At 34.4% G+C, this 17,887-nt stretch overlaps 1 protein-coding gene across 1 annotated transcript; it reads left to right on the top strand.

The window, feature by feature from the left end:
• The first annotated feature begins 15,945 nt into the window (after positions 1–15,945).
• On the top strand, positions 15,946–16,989 carry LOC129925795 (probable G-protein coupled receptor B0563.6). Its single transcript, XM_056026372.1, has one exon. The coding sequence runs from the start codon at positions 15,946–15,948 to the stop codon at positions 16,987–16,989; it is 1,044 nt and encodes a 347-aa protein (XP_055882347.1).
• Positions 16,990–17,887: the final 898 nt, after the last annotated feature.

Raw genomic sequence — 17,887 nt, 5'->3', positions numbered from 1 at the left:
ATCGAGCCGTATTCCACAGAACAGACCAACGACACACTTCCCAGTGTCGCTCCAGGTCTCCCAAAGCTGAACCAAGTCTACCACATCAGAGCCGCACACGTCTTACATCAACTGTAACGGCTCAAGTCCATTGTAGTTCGCTGTATAGACTTTAACGACAGTAGTCCACTCCAGTTAACTCTACCCTAGCTACCCTTTGCATACAAAGCAGCTTGAGGAACTGAGGATGCCATTCTATTGCTTTTGGACCAGCTTTATAAGCATCTCGATATACCCAAAACATATGCACGAGTCCTCTTCGTAGATTTCTCCTCGGCTTTCAATACCATACAGCCACATCTAATGATAAACAAACTGAGTAACTTAAATGTAAGCCCTTACTTGCAAGCATGGGTTCTAAACTTTTTAACCCAACGGCCCCAGTATGTTAAAGTCAACAACACCAAATCGTCAACTCGAGTACTATGTACGGGTGCTCCACAAGGTTGTGTACTTTCTCCTGTGCTATACACTCTTTACACTAATGACATAAGAAGCATCTATGACTCAGTTAAACTCATTAAATTCGCTGATGATACTGCCATAGTCGGTCTTATTTCAGGAGACGAAACTCAGTATCGAAGCTCGATAGAAGAGTTTACAAACTGGTGCACCGACAACTTTCTAGAACTGAATGTAACAAAAACTAAAGAACTTATAATAGATTTTAGAAAGAAAAAACAAACTATACGTGAACTGCAAATAAACACTACATCTATAGAACAAGTAAAGGCATATAAATATCTAGGCATTATCATCAACAACAAGCTTTCATGGGAAGACCACCTTGGAACTCTGACAAAGAAAACAGCCCAGCGACTCTTTTTTCTATACAAACTCAACAGTTTTAAATTAAACAAGAAGATCCTTGAGACATTTTACGGCGCGACAGTACAAAATCTGCTAACATACGGAATAAGTTGTTGGCAAGGCAACGCCTCATCTAAACTGTTGCAACGTCTTGAAAACATCATTAAAAAAGCATCAAAAATTACACTCACAACATTACCACATTTAAAGGAACTTTTTGAACAAACGTGCCTAAGAAAAATCGAAAAAATCTTGGAAGACAACGGCCACCCGCTCCATCAGAACTACGCCAGGTCGTCGCGAAGTGGGCGACTGCTGTCAATCAAAACAAGAACGGAGCGGTACAAAAACTCGTTCGTACCTCACTCGGTCAGACTCTATCACCGCCACTCATTGATCAGGGAACATGAAATGCACCAAGATACCTGTGTGTAGTCGCTGAATGAACTCTTTATGTTGTCTGTTGTATTTATGTGTATTTTTCTGTTGTGTTGTCTTTATATGAGAAACGAGTCCTTGTAATCACAACAAATTTCCGTAAGGATCAATAAAGCAGTCTTAGTCTTAGTCTTAGTCTTAGTCTTAAACTTGCATCGAGTCGTACACATTTCTCATCTACTAGAGCCGCACACGTCTTACATCGTCTGTATCGACTGTAACGGCTAACTCACGACTCCATACGACTGACTTTTACATTAACTCTCTGGCTTATATAGAGTCCCTAATCGCTTGTCCAAAGTTGCACAAACACGGCTAGTATCCTCTGGAATAACATGTCAGGAAACGTCACATCCTGTCTTTATTTATACATGTAGATTCTAGAAAACACTCGCTGCAGTGTCATCAAGTCGGGGTCACACGTAGTGACCTTTATCTGTCACTATTTATTAGTAACTGTCCCCCTACTTAGATCTGTTCGTGCCCTGGAACAACACGTGTGGACACGTCACATCCTGTCTTTGTTTGTACATGTAGATTCCAGGGAACACTAGCTGCTGTGTCATCTCGCCGGGGTCATACGTTGACCTCTACCTATCACTGTTCATTTGTAACACTGCCCCCTTCTTAGATCTGTTCGTCCCGAACCAATTCCATTTCACCACGATACTGAAGAAATCGATCGACGATCAAATAGGAAACTTTGGTGGTTGCCCCCTTCTTAGAGATGTTCTTTCAATCTGGCCGTTGTCCATCTTCTTTCCATAGAAGAATGGGAGCCAAATCCTCATTTTTCAGCAGGTCCTCACAAATGTTTTCATCAATCTTGGTTGGAAACATCGACCTTCAGATGACGACATTGGGCACTCTTGTCAAGAAAATTCATCAGCATTCTAACGAGTTCGTGCTTCACTGGCTGAGTTTTACATTCTCCAGCATGTTTTTACAGAGCTTCTTCAGAGATACACAGGTTCATCACAGTACAGCAATATTCCCATGTTCTTCTTACAACAGCAACTGACTTTTGGTTTGTACGATGCCTGTTGGGTTGATCTTCTCGTACAGTTTTATTTGTACAGTTCTATCTCAGATGGTTACTCACTTCACAGTTCTGGCATCTAACACTAGTTCTGTTCTTCTTGCTTCTGATTTGATTATAGTTCTTCTAAAACCTATGTTATACTTCATCAAACCTATTCTCATGAATGTTCTTAGATTATTCTTTAGCGGCTTCACATGAGAACATGTCCAACGCTGTGCTGGCTTTACACTTTCAACTGATTCGTAAGGCTTTCTTCTTTGGTCTGATGGTTCCGGACAGAGTTTTTCTAAAAACATGGGCTGTGGGGTTTCATTAGTGCAGGTGGGGGTCTATCAGTGGGAGAAGTGGTGGGCTTGTTTTCTAACAACATGGGCTGTTGAGTTTCATCAGTGCAGGTGGGGGTCTATCAGTGGGAGAAGGGGTGTTCTTGTATCTTGATCTTGTTGGAGCCATCCACGTTGGGGGTCATACGTTGACCTCTACCTATCACTGTTCATTTGTAACACTATTTAAAATTAGCCAAGGACATTGGTATTCCACAAGAACATCAGTGGGAATGGTGTGAAAAACAAATTAAAGAAGATGAGAGAAAACGTGAGGCAGAAGAAAGAAAACGTAAAGAAGAAAGAGAGGCAGAAGAAAGAAAACTTGAAAGAGAAGAAAAAAGAAGACAAGAAGAAAGAGAGGCAGAAGAAAGAAAATTTGAAAGAGAAGAAAAAAGACGAAAAGAAGAAAAAGAGGAAGAAAAACAAAGAATTTTAAGAGAAGAAAAATTAAAACAAGAGGAAAGAGAGGCAGAAGAAAGGAAACGACGAGAGGACAGAGAGGCAGAAGAAAAAAGATTAGAAGTGGAAAAACTCAGACTTCAACTTCAGGAACAGGAGTTAAAATTTAAAAAAGAAAAAACAGAGGTTCAACCGACTTTACCTACTAGCAATGCTTTTGACAAGTATAAACCTTTATCTAAAATATTACCTTTTCAAGAAAATAAAGATAACATAGATTCGTATTTGATGAGGTTTGAGGAGTTAGCGAAAGCAGCAGGCTTACCAGAAGACCAATATGCACACCATCTCTTGATTTTATTACAGGGTAAAGCATTAGATGTATGTGCACAAATACCATCTCATGAACAGCGTACTTATGCAGAAATAAAAGAAGCTTTACTAAGACAATTTGGAGCTACGCAAAATGCTTATCGCAAGAAATTTTTTTCGAAAGACCAAGGCAGGAAGATGATCCACAGTTGTTTGTCTCTGATATGGTAATGTGGTTTGATAGGTGGATATCTTTAGCCAATATTGATAGAACGTATGAAGCATTAAGAGACCACATATTGATTGATACCATTACTCACGCATATGCAGAAGATATCCAATCTTTCATAATCGAGAGAAATCCTAAAGATCTACAGACTCTGACAACAATAATACGTCAATATAAAACTGCCTATCCAAGTAAGCAAATTAGATCAGCAATTGATGAAAACTTTATTTGCTTTTCAAGAGATAACAGACCATTGCCATCCTTTCAGACCGACAAAACTTTAATATGTTATAAATGCAATACTAGAGGTCATTTCGCCTCACAATGTAGAGTGAAGGTCATAGAGTGCAGTTTTTGTCACATGAAAGGACATTTAGCAAAGGATTGCAGAAAGAAACATACTAGTATCAGTGACAGATCTAGTGACCAAGCATATTCGTAAAACAGATCATTAAATGTAAAGAATTCAACTTATGGAAATAAGAAACAGGTTTTTACCAAAAAAAAGAGTACAGGTGATACGAGACACAGGTAGCACTTCAGTTGTTATACGTGCAAATTTTGTGAGATCAAATCAATATACAGGCAATGAAATCGAAGCCACTGCTTTCAACGGCACTGTAAATAAATTACCAGAAGCTTTGATACATATTACGACTCCATTTTTCAGTGGACATGTAGAAGCTTTAGTAGCTCAAAATCTACCTGTTGATCTCATAGTTGGAAATATACAAGGAGTGCGTGACTGTACGACACAAGATCTTATTGAATGGAACAACACAATAAAAATGAGTCAAGAATGCAATGTAGTAGTTACAAGGTCAATGCAAAAAGAAAAGGAAAGACTTGAAACTAAACATATTAAACACAAGAATTCTGATAAAGTTGTTCAAGAAAATGAAAATGATAAGAAGGCAAACCATTCGCATCTACAGACAACTGAACTTGAACAATTTCATAGCGAGGAATTTAAAGTTGAACAGAAAAATGATGAAACATTATTTGAAATGTTTAAAAAGGCTCAATCGAACATCAATCCACAAGAAAATAATGATCCTTATTTTAAAGAAGGACTAATTATGAAGAACAGTCAATACAAAAATAAAACTGTTGAGCAAATTATAGTTCCAAACGTATACAGAAAGACCATTATTAATACAAGCCACAATGTACCGTTTGCTGGACATATGGGAGTTACCAAGACCAAGAAAAGAATTCTTGACAAATTTTATTGACCGAGCATTACAAAAAATGTTAAGAAACATGTTAGTCAATGTCAAGTTTGTCAAATAAACAATTCTAAGAGAAACCAAGTTCATGAGCAGAATATGAAAGTTGAACAAAATTACGAACCAGTTGGAAATATTATAGCAGACAAAAATGACTCAAATGTTGATGAATTAAACAATTTTACATTTAACTTTAAGAAAGAAAATCGTCTAACATTGATGGACAATTTATGCAACAACCGTAATATGACTCAGCAACAAAGTAACATAAGTACTTCCAAAGAAAGTCAATTAAATATAGATTCAAACATATTTGTTTCGAATGAGTCACTGTCTAAGTCAAAACAAAACAACACAGATACGAAAACATTTCAACAAGATTTTGATACAAATATTACAGTCATGGAGCCATGTGAAAAAACTCAAGAAACTAAAGTCAACATTGACAATGAAAGAGAATTAAATGAATACAGAAAGTTTAGAAGTTTTACACAAGGAGACCAAGTGAAGTTATGGTTAGCTGACATGAGCAACAAGCTGATTTATACATGGCAAGGTCCATTCACTATCATCAGAAAGATTTCAAACGTAACTTATGAACTCAACATTAACAAATATGTCAAAGTTTTTCATGTTCATATGCTTGGAAAATATACAGATACAGATAATGAAAACTTATCAAAAGAACTAGAACAAAATGTTACATGCTTAGAAACAATTCAAGAGGAAAATGAAGACAATATAAATGAACTATTACCAACAACATCAAAACAAACTGAATCTATCAAAGACATTGACTTAGATCATTTAAAGTTGAAAAGTATGAAAGACATATTGAATACAAGTGAAGAATATACTGAGATATTTCATGATGTTCCTGACATATCAACATTTATAGACAATGTGATTGACTTAAAAACTGACAAACTTGCCAATTCAAATGTTTATTTTCTAACTTTGCACAATAGAGATTTACTGCAGAAAGACTTAAAGGATTTATTAGAACAATGCATACATGAACATTCAAACTCAATGTTTTCTACTTCAATCGTTTTACAACGTAAACTGTCACTAAAAGAAAGATTTAGTGTCGATTTTGGACAGTTCTTGTTTGAACATATGAAAAGCAAAGAATATTGTAAGGACAATAGTTGTATGTTGCTTAAAGCTAAAGGTAGAATGAAACGAATTCATGAACTGAGAGACATTTTGTACCAATTAAAACAACGTACATTTGTAGCTAAACTAAGCAAGTTTGTATTGAAACCAAAAGTGACATTTTTCAACAGCAGAGTTGAACAAAACTTTCTTAAAACACATGACAATATTGTTAAACGTATTTTCAACTATAAAGAACCAAGAAAGAAGAAATGTACGGATAGACTAGAATTGTTTCAAGTGCCCGAACAAAAGAAATGTACAGACAGACTAGAATTGTTTCAAGTATCTGGAAAGAAAAAAGTTGCACATATATCAAGACTCTACAGCTGGGTCAAGATTTATTTTAATACTTATGTCATGCAATTGTTTATTACTTAGTATATTTGCATTAATACTGTTGTTATAATAGTTTTCCAAAAGAGTAATTTGACATTGTACATGTTTAGATTTCATATATTGAAAAGTAAGTTAATATTCAGATATTCTGTATTAGCAAGTAATATGATGAGATGACATGTATTTTTCAGTATTGTGAAGTTGTATAATTTTGATATTTTCTTGAGCTACAAAAGTTAGAAAGTTCATGCTCAAATATCATGTAGAAACAAGTGATGTATGGAACTAAGATGTATTTTCTATAATATTAATTATATATGCTGAATATGTACACTATTTTGAATTTTGAATAATGTAAATGTAATGCAACAATTATTTGAATTATCAGTTCTGTACTTTATAGGAACAATTCTTTTGGATTTTTGTATGCATATATTATAATAGAAATAATGTTATTTTACGCATTTTATATTGCATACAAAATGCTAAAAAGGCAAGGGGGGAATGTCACGAGTCGAGTCTGTGACCTAATTCAACCAGTTTCTAGAAGCTCGAGTTCAAACCAGTGCAAGTGTCTAGCGTAAACAAGTTAATTTTAGGTATCCAATCAAAGAAAGGGGTTAAGGAAAAAAATAGCACACGTCAGCTTCTAGAAGGTCAAAGTTACTAAAATAATTAGGGGAGAAGTTTCCATGATTCTGGAATGTACGATTAAGAAAGGTATAAATTGAGGGAAAGTTAGTTAGACGGGGTCCTCGCTCAGTCCTCGATTAGTAATAAGTTTGTGATATTAGCGGGTCCATTAAGTAAAGTTTTAGTAATTGAAGTTGAAGTTATACTAAGTGAAGTCTTATGTATGTTTAAGTTTTATTTATGAAGTGTCAAGTTGTTATTGAATTAAGAAGTTAATTTGATGTGAAAGTTGAAGAAGTTATTAAAGAAGTTTAAAGAAAATACGGAGAGATGTTTCTTTCTTCATTTCATTGAATTGTCAAGTTTGATAATATAATCCCCGGCAAGTGTGATCATCACAGACTTCGCTACACGCAAGGCTCGAACAGTATTTATGTACGTAGTAAAGAATGAATAAAATGCAAAGACGAATTTATTGTCTAATACAAACTCTTAATTTTCACTTTTTATCCGTATCCCTACCTAAACTTAGCCCCAAAACGGTTGAGTCAGGACCTGCTATTAAGTGAAGGGTGAATACAGAGTAGATTACTTGTTCTCCTCCCCCTTTTTTACGCCGCTTAAGTTACCTGGGGTAACTCTAGCCCGACATCCAGAAATAAAAGAGTGATCTTTCCATGACTTCTTGGTCACAATGCTTAAGACCGACCGTGATATTTAGTAACTGGTGAATACTACTTTTCCCCTCCTCCTCTTTTTTTTTTTTTTGTTGCCGCTTAAGTTACGTGGAGTAACTAGTCCGACTTGCAGAAATAAAAGAGTGATCTTTCCTTTACTTCTTGTTGTCCAAACTGTCGAGCCATATATATATATATCTATTTACCCTTTCTCGTTCATCATGCTGCGTGTATTACTTGACACGACGCGATAGGTATTTCTTTTGATAGGATCCTTTTATCGACAGAAAGTAAAATACGCACAAATTATTGATATTGCAGTCCCACGCTCAAAAGGATAAAACAAGAAAAATGCTAACAGAATTACAAAGAGAGTTTGTGTGATAGCACAGTGGTAGCCCCATCGGATCCGCCTATCAGAAAAGAATGTTAAATAAATGAAAATGTCAAAATTTCAAATATTCGTTTGGCTTGTAAAAATGTTTTTGCAAATGTTTTACATGTTTCTGATATTCCTTCAAAGTTGAATGTAATCTACTTCCTCTAAATCGCACCCTGGACGTGGCAGCAAGCATGGTATGAACCCAGGACCATCGAGACAATCAAACGACAGTCCAGTGGCATACCGAAAGACCACACAGTTATCCTACTACATCTACCACCTAGATTTAGATCTAATCTAGATTTTTTAGATCTAGATCTGATCTAGATTGGTTGACTTGATATAGACGTAGAGGCTAATTAAGGTCATTGTAGATTAAAGAAATAACGTGTACAAACTTTGTAACAGAGTGAGTTTTTGTGGGCTTTGTAAAAAGACTATATAATTAAATGGAGCTGATTTAGTTCACGATATAATCAAGGTTTCATAATAAATGAATGAATATATTTTTGTTATAATGTCAAAAATTTTGAAATTAGAACACTGTCTAAGTCAGAATGTACTTATTGGAATTGTCTTTTTAGCGACCTCCGAATGGGGAAAAAGCCGCTATTAGGTTTGTTCAAAATGTCCGACTATGTCCCACTCAGATTTCGAAAACTAGAAGAAAAATGACAAATATTATTTTACCATGCGATACGGCTTGAAAAGTTTAGGTGCAACTGCTACTTTTGGTTTTCTAAAAGCAAACTATTTAGTTTATAAAATTAATTATGCAAGCGATTTTTTTTCATAAAAATACACCAATTCTAAAACAATAACGTAAATGTAAGGGAGGCAATGTTACACTATGTTAACAACAGAAGATCATTTATTGTGTATTTTCAGTATCACTAAGTCAAATATATTTATAAAATGTACAAGAAATGTTCACAACAAATATAAATATTAGTTAAAGGTGTTTTTTTCTGGTCAACTAGCTGCTAAAATTAAAAGAAAATATTTTTGTTTATTTATTAAGGCTAAGAATGCACTTTGTATGTAAATATTATGCACATTTTTTAAAATGGACTTTTTATGCAGCGACTTACGTGCTGTAGCGTGACAAGTATACGCATGAGACATATTTCCCTAAAAATTACAAAATAAACAGATTTTATTTATTTTTTGTTTAGTGCCCCCATCATAATAAAAGAGGCTTATTTTTGTGCGTTTTGACTGTCTGTCAGTCTGTCAGTCACGTTTAGATTAAAGACAAAAAATTTAAAAGCTATAAAAAATCTGATTTAACCTCCTGTAACATCTCAATAGTTTTAAGTATCTATAATTAATTGTTCCGAATGTTTTTGTGCAAAACTAATCAACGCCAACGAATGTTTGTTTGCTCTGCTAACCTTTATTATATTAAATTTCGCATGCTTAAACGTTGCAAAAACACATTATCAATAATATAATTAAAATAGCATATAAATGCTAAATCAAAATCTCTATACCAAGTTATATTTCATTAACTGTGTTCTGGATATTCTTTTATAAAAATGAATTATGTGAAATGATTGTTTTAACTAGCATAGTCGACTAGTATTACACTTACATTCTTTGACAATACGTCACTATAGTTTGATTATCGATATCAAATTCTTCGTATTTTCATCTTTAAACAAATTTTAAAAAATATTGACAATAGGTTGTTTAAAAAAAGAAAGTAATTACTAGAAATGATTATTGAAAATCACTTTTTAGACTTATTTTAGAATTAAATTTAATCGATAAAGAATTTCCGGATTTTGTTTTGAAAAGAAATCGACCTACATTACTAACTTTTTCTTACAAATCGTCGCGAAAAATTTCCAAATTTAATTTAAAAATCTACTAAGGCCAAAAAATGTTTGAATCCCTTTTTTTTAATAATTCAAACAAATAATCTGCCCATTTACGAAAAAATGTTGTTCTTGATTTTTATTTAAAATATTTTAAGTCTATTTTTATGTAAAATCTCACTTCTCTCTAACAGTACATTTAATTTTCTAGCTTAAACGTTACCAAATCTAATTATCATTAATACTATGTTCCAATTTTTAAGGAAAACAATTTCCAAATACCGAAGTATGGTATGAAAATATCTCCAATTGGCTGTGGTACATCTAATTTTTATACGAGACCATCCCAAAAATTTAATTAACGGTATTACATTTATCTGGATTTCTCTTTTTCTTTTACTATTTATACAAACATCCGGAACAATCTATTATATATAGTAAAGTAAAGTTCCCCTTTCAGACCTTGTGGTCTATAGGGCAGATGATGTAAAGGTCATCTGATTCTGTGGCCTACGGTTATCGAGGGTGTCATGTGGCCAGCACAATGACCAACCGCCTTTACTTTTTACTAGTGTCAGGTACCCATTAGAACTGGGTGGACTCAGAGGCGCCCGAAGATCCCGAAATTAAAAATCCCAGTCTTCACCAGGATATGAACCCGGGACACTCGGTTCAGAAGCCAAGCGCTTTGCCGCTCAGCCACCGCTCCTCCCTATCTATTATATATACTTAAATCTATTGCGTTCATACTTAAAAATATTGCGATGTTTCGAAACGAAAATTAAAGGTTAATCCAATTTTTTATAGCTTTTTGTTGTTTTTTATATTAACATGACGGACAGACAGACGGACAGACAAAACGCACAAAAACAAATGCGGATTAATTCTCTTTAAATAAATTGTATTAGGAATCGGTGCACCAATGTCTATGAACCCTCGTTAAGTATCTCGTGTTAATAATGACATTTTTGGGGGGTTCTAGCCTATTGTGACGTTAAGGAATTTGTTTTCCTTTGACGCCATATGAATGGATTATATAAATGAAATGCTAAAAGAACTCACTCGGTGCACCAATGTCTATGAACACTCGATAACTGGCTCGTATTTATTAAGGCTTTTTTTTTTAGTCTAACTAGGCCGTGTGAGGTAGTGGAATTTTTTCCTTTGACGTCAAATGGAGTTAATTCTTTAAATGAAATGCTAAAAGAACTCACTCGGTGCATCAATGTCTATGAACCCTCAACAAGCTGCTCGTATTAATGACATTTTTTAGTCTAACTTGGCCGTGTGACGTAGTGGATTTTTTTCCTTTGACGTCATATGGAATAAATTCTTCAAATGAATTGCTAAAACAACTCGGTATAGTAATCACACGGATGGCTGCATGCTGGACTGTCAAACCCTGCCCGCTCCCATCCCCCTTCGTCTTGTGGGAAGTTTGGACTAAAAAGTAAATTATCTTCAACTCTGAAGGAACATCAGAAACATGTAAAACATTTTACAAACACTAAATAGCATGGCCGGACTCAGAGGTGTAGCTAGCCATGTGCTGGTGGGGCGGTCCGCACAGGGCATCATGTCGTGAAGGGGCATCAAACTATGGATAGGCTTTCTCAGTAAAAACATTACATTGTAAATACATGAACAAAGACAAACGAATGTTTTAGAAATGTTAATTACAAGTTTAACTATTGTCTCCTTTTGTTAATCGCCTATGATCTTGCTTAAATTAAACATAAGCTTGTAGACCAGGTTGAATCAAATTTACTAGATTTGTAAAAATCTCCTAAGGCCCGCACTTTTACACGCCCACATTCTGCAGAGGCACATGGTACATGATGTTACATCATTGCTCAGTACTCTGGTCTCATCTTAGTCTAGCGCTTATAAGAATAGGTTTATCCCCAGACACTAAATTTCGATGATTGTCCAAATTTATTTTAATTTCTCTGTTATTCTGTTTACATTTTGAATAAATAAAATCCACTGGCTCTTGTAAATTTTAATAACCACTGAGCATTGACAACGCTAAAAAAAATTTGCATTACTTTAACAATGACAAATCTCAGGTACTAATCGACATTGTCAATTGAAAATCGTACATGTAATCTCTCCAGATATTCCAATAAAATAGAGTATGTAATTCTTTTGGGCTACAAAATAGAATATATAAAGAAAAGCTCTTTGTAATGAGATAGAAAAATAGCATTAAAAAAAAACAAGAAACTTGTCGAAGTTAACAATGCAAACATATTTTATTTTTAGTTAGATTAGGTTTACAGTTAGGAGTAGGGTTAGCATTAGGCACTGGCGGATACGGGGTGGTGGTGGTACTGGCGATCGTCCCTCCAACTAGGCTGATCCCCCAAAATCGAGGTGGGGACGAGCGAATCGTAGTAGAAAAATCACACAATTTTATACCAATTCTTTACTTATGTTAATAATAATATACTAATTATTTTTATTTTAACTTATTTTTTATTACTCCTTCCCCCTCTAGTATGTTGACCGATTTGGTTGGATGGGTGGGGGTGGGGGCGAGTGCATCATTTCCGTCACCCTACCGATAGCTTTTGAGTAAGGGGTGCGGTCCATTTACTTTTTAGAAAATACATCTTGTTAACAGAATCAGTTTAATATCTATATGATAAAAGCTTGTTATTGATATTTTAACTGATCTTTATATTGTGTCGTTTCCCTTCTAGTATAATGGCCGATTGGTGTGTGTGTGTGTGGGGGGAGGGGATTACATATATTGCTCACCCCGTCTAAAACCTGTAAGTGGGGGGGCGGTCCTATTTTTATAGAGAAATAATAATGTGTGAACAAAATTAGTTGATTTAATATATAATTTTTATATTATGTCGCGCCCCTGTGGTATCTTGGCCGATTCTCTGGGGTGGCAGGGTATTGCCTACTGCCATCCAAACTCTAGTAGCCCTTAAGCAGAAATCACAGTGTGTGAAAATTTTAGTTGAATATCTATATAATACAAGCTACTTATTGATATTTGAATCCATTTGTATATTATGTCGCATCATACTCTAACCTCAAATTAGATCATTAGTAAATATAAAATAAATAGGTGCAACCCATCAGAAAAGCCCATACTTTTTCGTTTGTATTTTAGCTAAGAAATTACATTTTGTGCAAAAAAAAATATCTGTCTCTAGCATAATTTTTATTAGCAATAAATTAAATTATTAGACTATATCATGCCGAGGACTCTTACTCGATTAATTTTTTTTCACACTACCACTCCCCTCCCTTTTCCAGACGAAAACATGACGTTTTCAAACAGAATAGTCAAATATGGCGACAGAGTCTATGTAATTGCACATGAATTTATTATAATTATTTTAAGAAATACTATGTGGGAATTAGCTAGTGAATTATTTCTGAAGATATATTTAAAGATATATTTAAACTATCTAATTTTATAGCCGAAAGAGTTTGGAATCAGTAGTGTCGGCAGGATCTTCCAGGTTGTGTGCCACAAGCTGCCTAAGGCAACTCCTGATTTTTCCTTAGGGTTGTCTCCCAAAGCCCTTCCCATGTTTGAATGCAGCCACATTGCAGCGGTGTTGTTGTTTTTTTCCTAAGAGGGTGACCGTGCAAGGCTAACGAGCCCCTCCTGTCCAAAGCTTATTGGTTTTGGCCCGACTCTGTAGCTTCTTCTGCCTCCTGTAGTTGGGCTCAATATCTAAGCCGCACATGAATGCCAGGAGTTGGACAGGTTGCCAGAAGCTATTTGAGATGCATGCCATTGGTAGCATTTTTATAGGTAATGGTGCGATTAAAACCTTTACCACTTCCTGTGAAAACAACCTTGCAGGACTTATCTTTAATAAAGAGTTGAATAAGTGCACAAAAGTGCACGAATTTTGTGTGCACTGTCATTTTGTAGAATAGGTGAACACCAAGTATAACGTCTTTGACATGTGAGACACTTGACAAACTTTCGATGAGGTTAATGATTTTGAAAAGTTCACTGAAAAGTCACCTGGCAATCATGAAACATCACCTGAAATAAAGAGAATGAGAAATCAAAGATCATCATCAATCTCATAAATTGTAATGATTGATTCTTTTAAAATGTATTGCTTGCTTTGAAAAACAAAAAATGATTAAAACTTGTTGTTGCTTAAGAAAGCTTGTCTACTGCGAATGTAATTCTACAAAATTTTCATTTTGAAAACCGTTTTTAAAAAGCGTTAAAGAAGAATGGCAAAAGAAACTTTGTTCAAATTTTATCGTAACTTTAGTTGACATCTACCTAACATTTGTCGATTGCCTATGGGTTGCATTAGACTAAGAGAATGCTGCTTATCGTATTATGTGTACCGCTATGGTGGTATAGATATAATCATCCTTGTACTGTTATAGTGAATACAAAAATAAAAAAAGCAAAAATAAATTCAAAATAAATTAGTGTCATTTATTTATTTTCATAAATAAAGAAACATTTATTCATAGATCAAAAAAAAAACAGCAATATCTTCTTGTTATATTTAATATATTTTTTTATTTCACAAGAAAGTACGAAAGATCTTAAAGCTATGAGAATCGTTATGCAAGTATGGATTTCAACCAATGTCTTTCCCTTTGAATTCTACTGATCCGACCCTAAGAAAACAAAGAATATTGGTGACCTTATCAAACTAGATGCTTATTGGAAGCTGTGGTACAAGGGCAATAAGTTAAGTAATATACTCAGATTCCAATGCTTATTTCGGTATTTTTTTTTTGTTTTCTCTAATGTTTATATGTGTATATATAATATAGATAACTTAGTGGTCTCCCTATAAGATATAAATGAAAATTACAAATTGCCACCTCTGGTAATTACAATGTTCGTATCCTGATAAAGACATGGCTCTAGTTGTAGGAAGTTAATTATAAGTCTCTTTTGTCCATTTTATGATAAGCCGCGTCCTTTGACTCCATTGACTTAAGATGTTAGTGAAATTACATATAATTTTCTGTGCTTATGGATTGAGGTTTCCAAAAAGCGCTCTGTCATACAGAATACCTTTACAATTATGTCTAATTGATACTTTCTTTACCCCAGAGCCTTTATATTTTAAAACTATCAATTAAAACCTTAATTAGTAAACAATGATTATGTGTCATGGGAAAATGGAAATGATATAATTTCGCTAAGCATTTAACTCTAATTATTAAGAGACTCGTGACGTTCCTTTTTCGCCTAATTTTTTTTTAATAGAAGTAAATAATAATCATATCTAGAGGCTAAACAGATAAACAGAGAAACACCAGTCTTTTTAGTTTGAAGAAGAAATATATAGATCTTGTTTTGTTATCCATTTTTTGTAGTTTTAGAATAAAGAAAAAAATAGTAATTAAAAGGTAGAAGACTTTCGGGTATTAAATGACTACGAAATCAAACTTTATAATGTTTTTGATTTTAAAACTTGTCCTACGACATGTCTTCACTTTTGTTATTCTAAGTATTGACGCTATTAACAAAACATTTTCTTTATTTATATTTATCAAGTACTTGAATATTTATTAGCAAGTGTTATCCTCTATCTACGATACCTGTTTGAGTTCTAAGTTCACTAAACATTGTTTTTTGAAAGGAAGAAAGATCTACATTCGCAAACGTATAAGCCTTAGCTCTTTCATCATAACATTTAGAAATGCCTGTGTAAGGCAGCAGGTCAGTCTATTGAGGACATTCAATCATTTACTCAACATTGCATGAGAGTAACTTTTAAAAATAATTCTATTACTATATTGCTTAATTTTTCACAATAAGCAATTCAAACTTAAGACAATATTTTACGATTCTGTTCGAATGTAAATACAAAGAAATGTTTTCTTTTACTTGATTATAAAAGAATTTCACTTCAGGAGTAATTGTATCAAACCAAGGCAAACAACTCTTCATAATAGAGCCACCTAGACTATATCTATTCGTGTTTAGTTTTAATAAATATAATATTATTTTAAATGGAAGATAACTCACAAAGTAATCTAATTTTACTACCAGAGGAAAAAAGTTTCTTACTATATAATCTATGTAAATAAGTTTAATTGATCAAGACGACATCAATAGATTAAAAGTGATATACAACTTTTATTAATGATGGAATCAGTTTCTTTTTCCTACACCACTCGTTCTAGTTATTCCAACTTTTCAAATGTCCACTCTAATGCTGTTTCCATTGTTCAAGAAGGTGTAGCAGCGGCTGCCTACAGTTTCCGCACTGCTATCAACATTGTTATTTTACCCATCCTTTGCGTAATGGGTCTGGCAGGAAATATCATCAACATCATCGTCTTGAGACGCTACGGCTTCAAAGATACCAACATCATGCTTCTGGCTTCCTTGTCCTTCAACGACCTCGTCCTGACACTCCTCCACACCATCATCAAGGCCGGAGACATCATCAAGCTAGTGGATGTGGAGGCGGCCCTCCGCGTTATCGCTTTCTCGGCCATTTACCTCAACGCACCACATCAGATACTGGTGGCCATCAACGTCTGCCACGTGACAACAATAGCAGTCGAGCGCGCCATCGCTGTTTGCTTTCCTTTCCAAGCATCAAGGCTGTTCACTGCACATAGAATAAAGTGGAGCATTTTTGTTATCTATGTTTTCCCATTCTCCATGCTCACCCCGGCATTCTTTCTGTACGAGCATCAATGGATCTACAGCCCGAAATTGAATATAAGCATAGCCATCGCTGTGGAGACCCAGTTTTATACGACTAACAAGGAATCCATCCTCATCTACCTCTCCGTGGTTGCGGGCAATCTATTTTCAACAGTAGTCCCTCTTGTTATTATCGCCTCTTGTGTTATCGTGATGTTGAAGCTTCTCCAGAGGCGGTTCAGTTTTCCGGACAAGACTTCCGGTAAAAAGGGGTTGGGGCAAAAAGGGATGAAGATGTTATTCTCCGTATGTGTGGCGACGATTCTGATTTCGGTCCCAGGCATCATTCTGTTGAACTACTGCTCCTTCTCTCACTTGACCTCTGGCGACTTGTATGATCTTCTGATGGATACCAGCCGGATGCTTTGTCAGCTTCACGCGTCTACAAACTTTATCATCTACGTCACAATGAGCAATAAGTTTTATAAAGCATATAAAGATTTGTTGGGCTGTTCCGGTGAAATAAAAAAATAATAATTTTTTTTTTTAATTTTATTCCTTCGTATTTTTTAAAATTGTTTCTTTGTACTTTTATCTAAAAGCAAGAATCTGGTTAACGAGAATTAATAGAAAATATAAGTCTTTGAAATCAAATGCTACAGAAGATTTATATGTATTTATGCGGTAAAAAAAAAGAAAAAACTAGATAAACTAATAGATATTTAGCAGCAAGCAAATGTAACTCTTTATTTAGTAAAGTAACGAAAGATAAGACCCGCAAATTCATGATTTCCCGGGCAGGAGTATACGTGTCAACTTTGCGTAATAAACCTGCCTGTACTAGACTAATAAGGAACTGCTATAGATTAGAAGAAAAGACCTAGTTAAAATGTTTAGTGATGATGATATTGATTTCTATATTTTACAATACTCACTTTGTCTTCTACATTATTGCAAGCTATAGCTGTAATTTTGGAGTTCTTCCCATCGAAAAAACAACAAACAAAAAACAAAAAAACATTTTTTTTTCAATTTTTTAAAATTTTTCTTGTTTTAAATTTCGATTCCACAATGAATCAATCTATATTTTCCCCTAACACAATTTAACTATTTGAGTAACATTTGTGTGTAGTTAGTATTTAACAAACATGACAAGGATTAAATTTTCGTTGAATTAAGGTTGACTGGTTATACCGATTATATTGTAAATGTACGATTTCAAAGCTATAAAGAAAAACAGTACACTATTATTTCTATACTGATGTGAAAACACATCTGGTCAGCAATGATATTAGGTGTGATATAGTCGTCCATAGGTGTACCTCCATAATTTATCCTTGTACTTGATAAAACACATTTGGTCAGCAATGACAAACAGGTGTGCCATAGACGTACCTTAACCTTGAGCTTGAGAAGACTATATGTGTTAAAG

The sequence above is a fragment of the Biomphalaria glabrata genome, chromosome 4 (assembly GCF_947242115.1).
Source record: "Biomphalaria glabrata chromosome 4, xgBioGlab47.1, whole genome shotgun sequence".
NCBI classification, from domain to species: Eukaryota; Metazoa; Mollusca; class Gastropoda; family Planorbidae; genus Biomphalaria; species Biomphalaria glabrata.
Note: the sequence above shows the minus strand (reverse complement) of the source record. Positions and strands in the feature narration are given on the sequence as shown.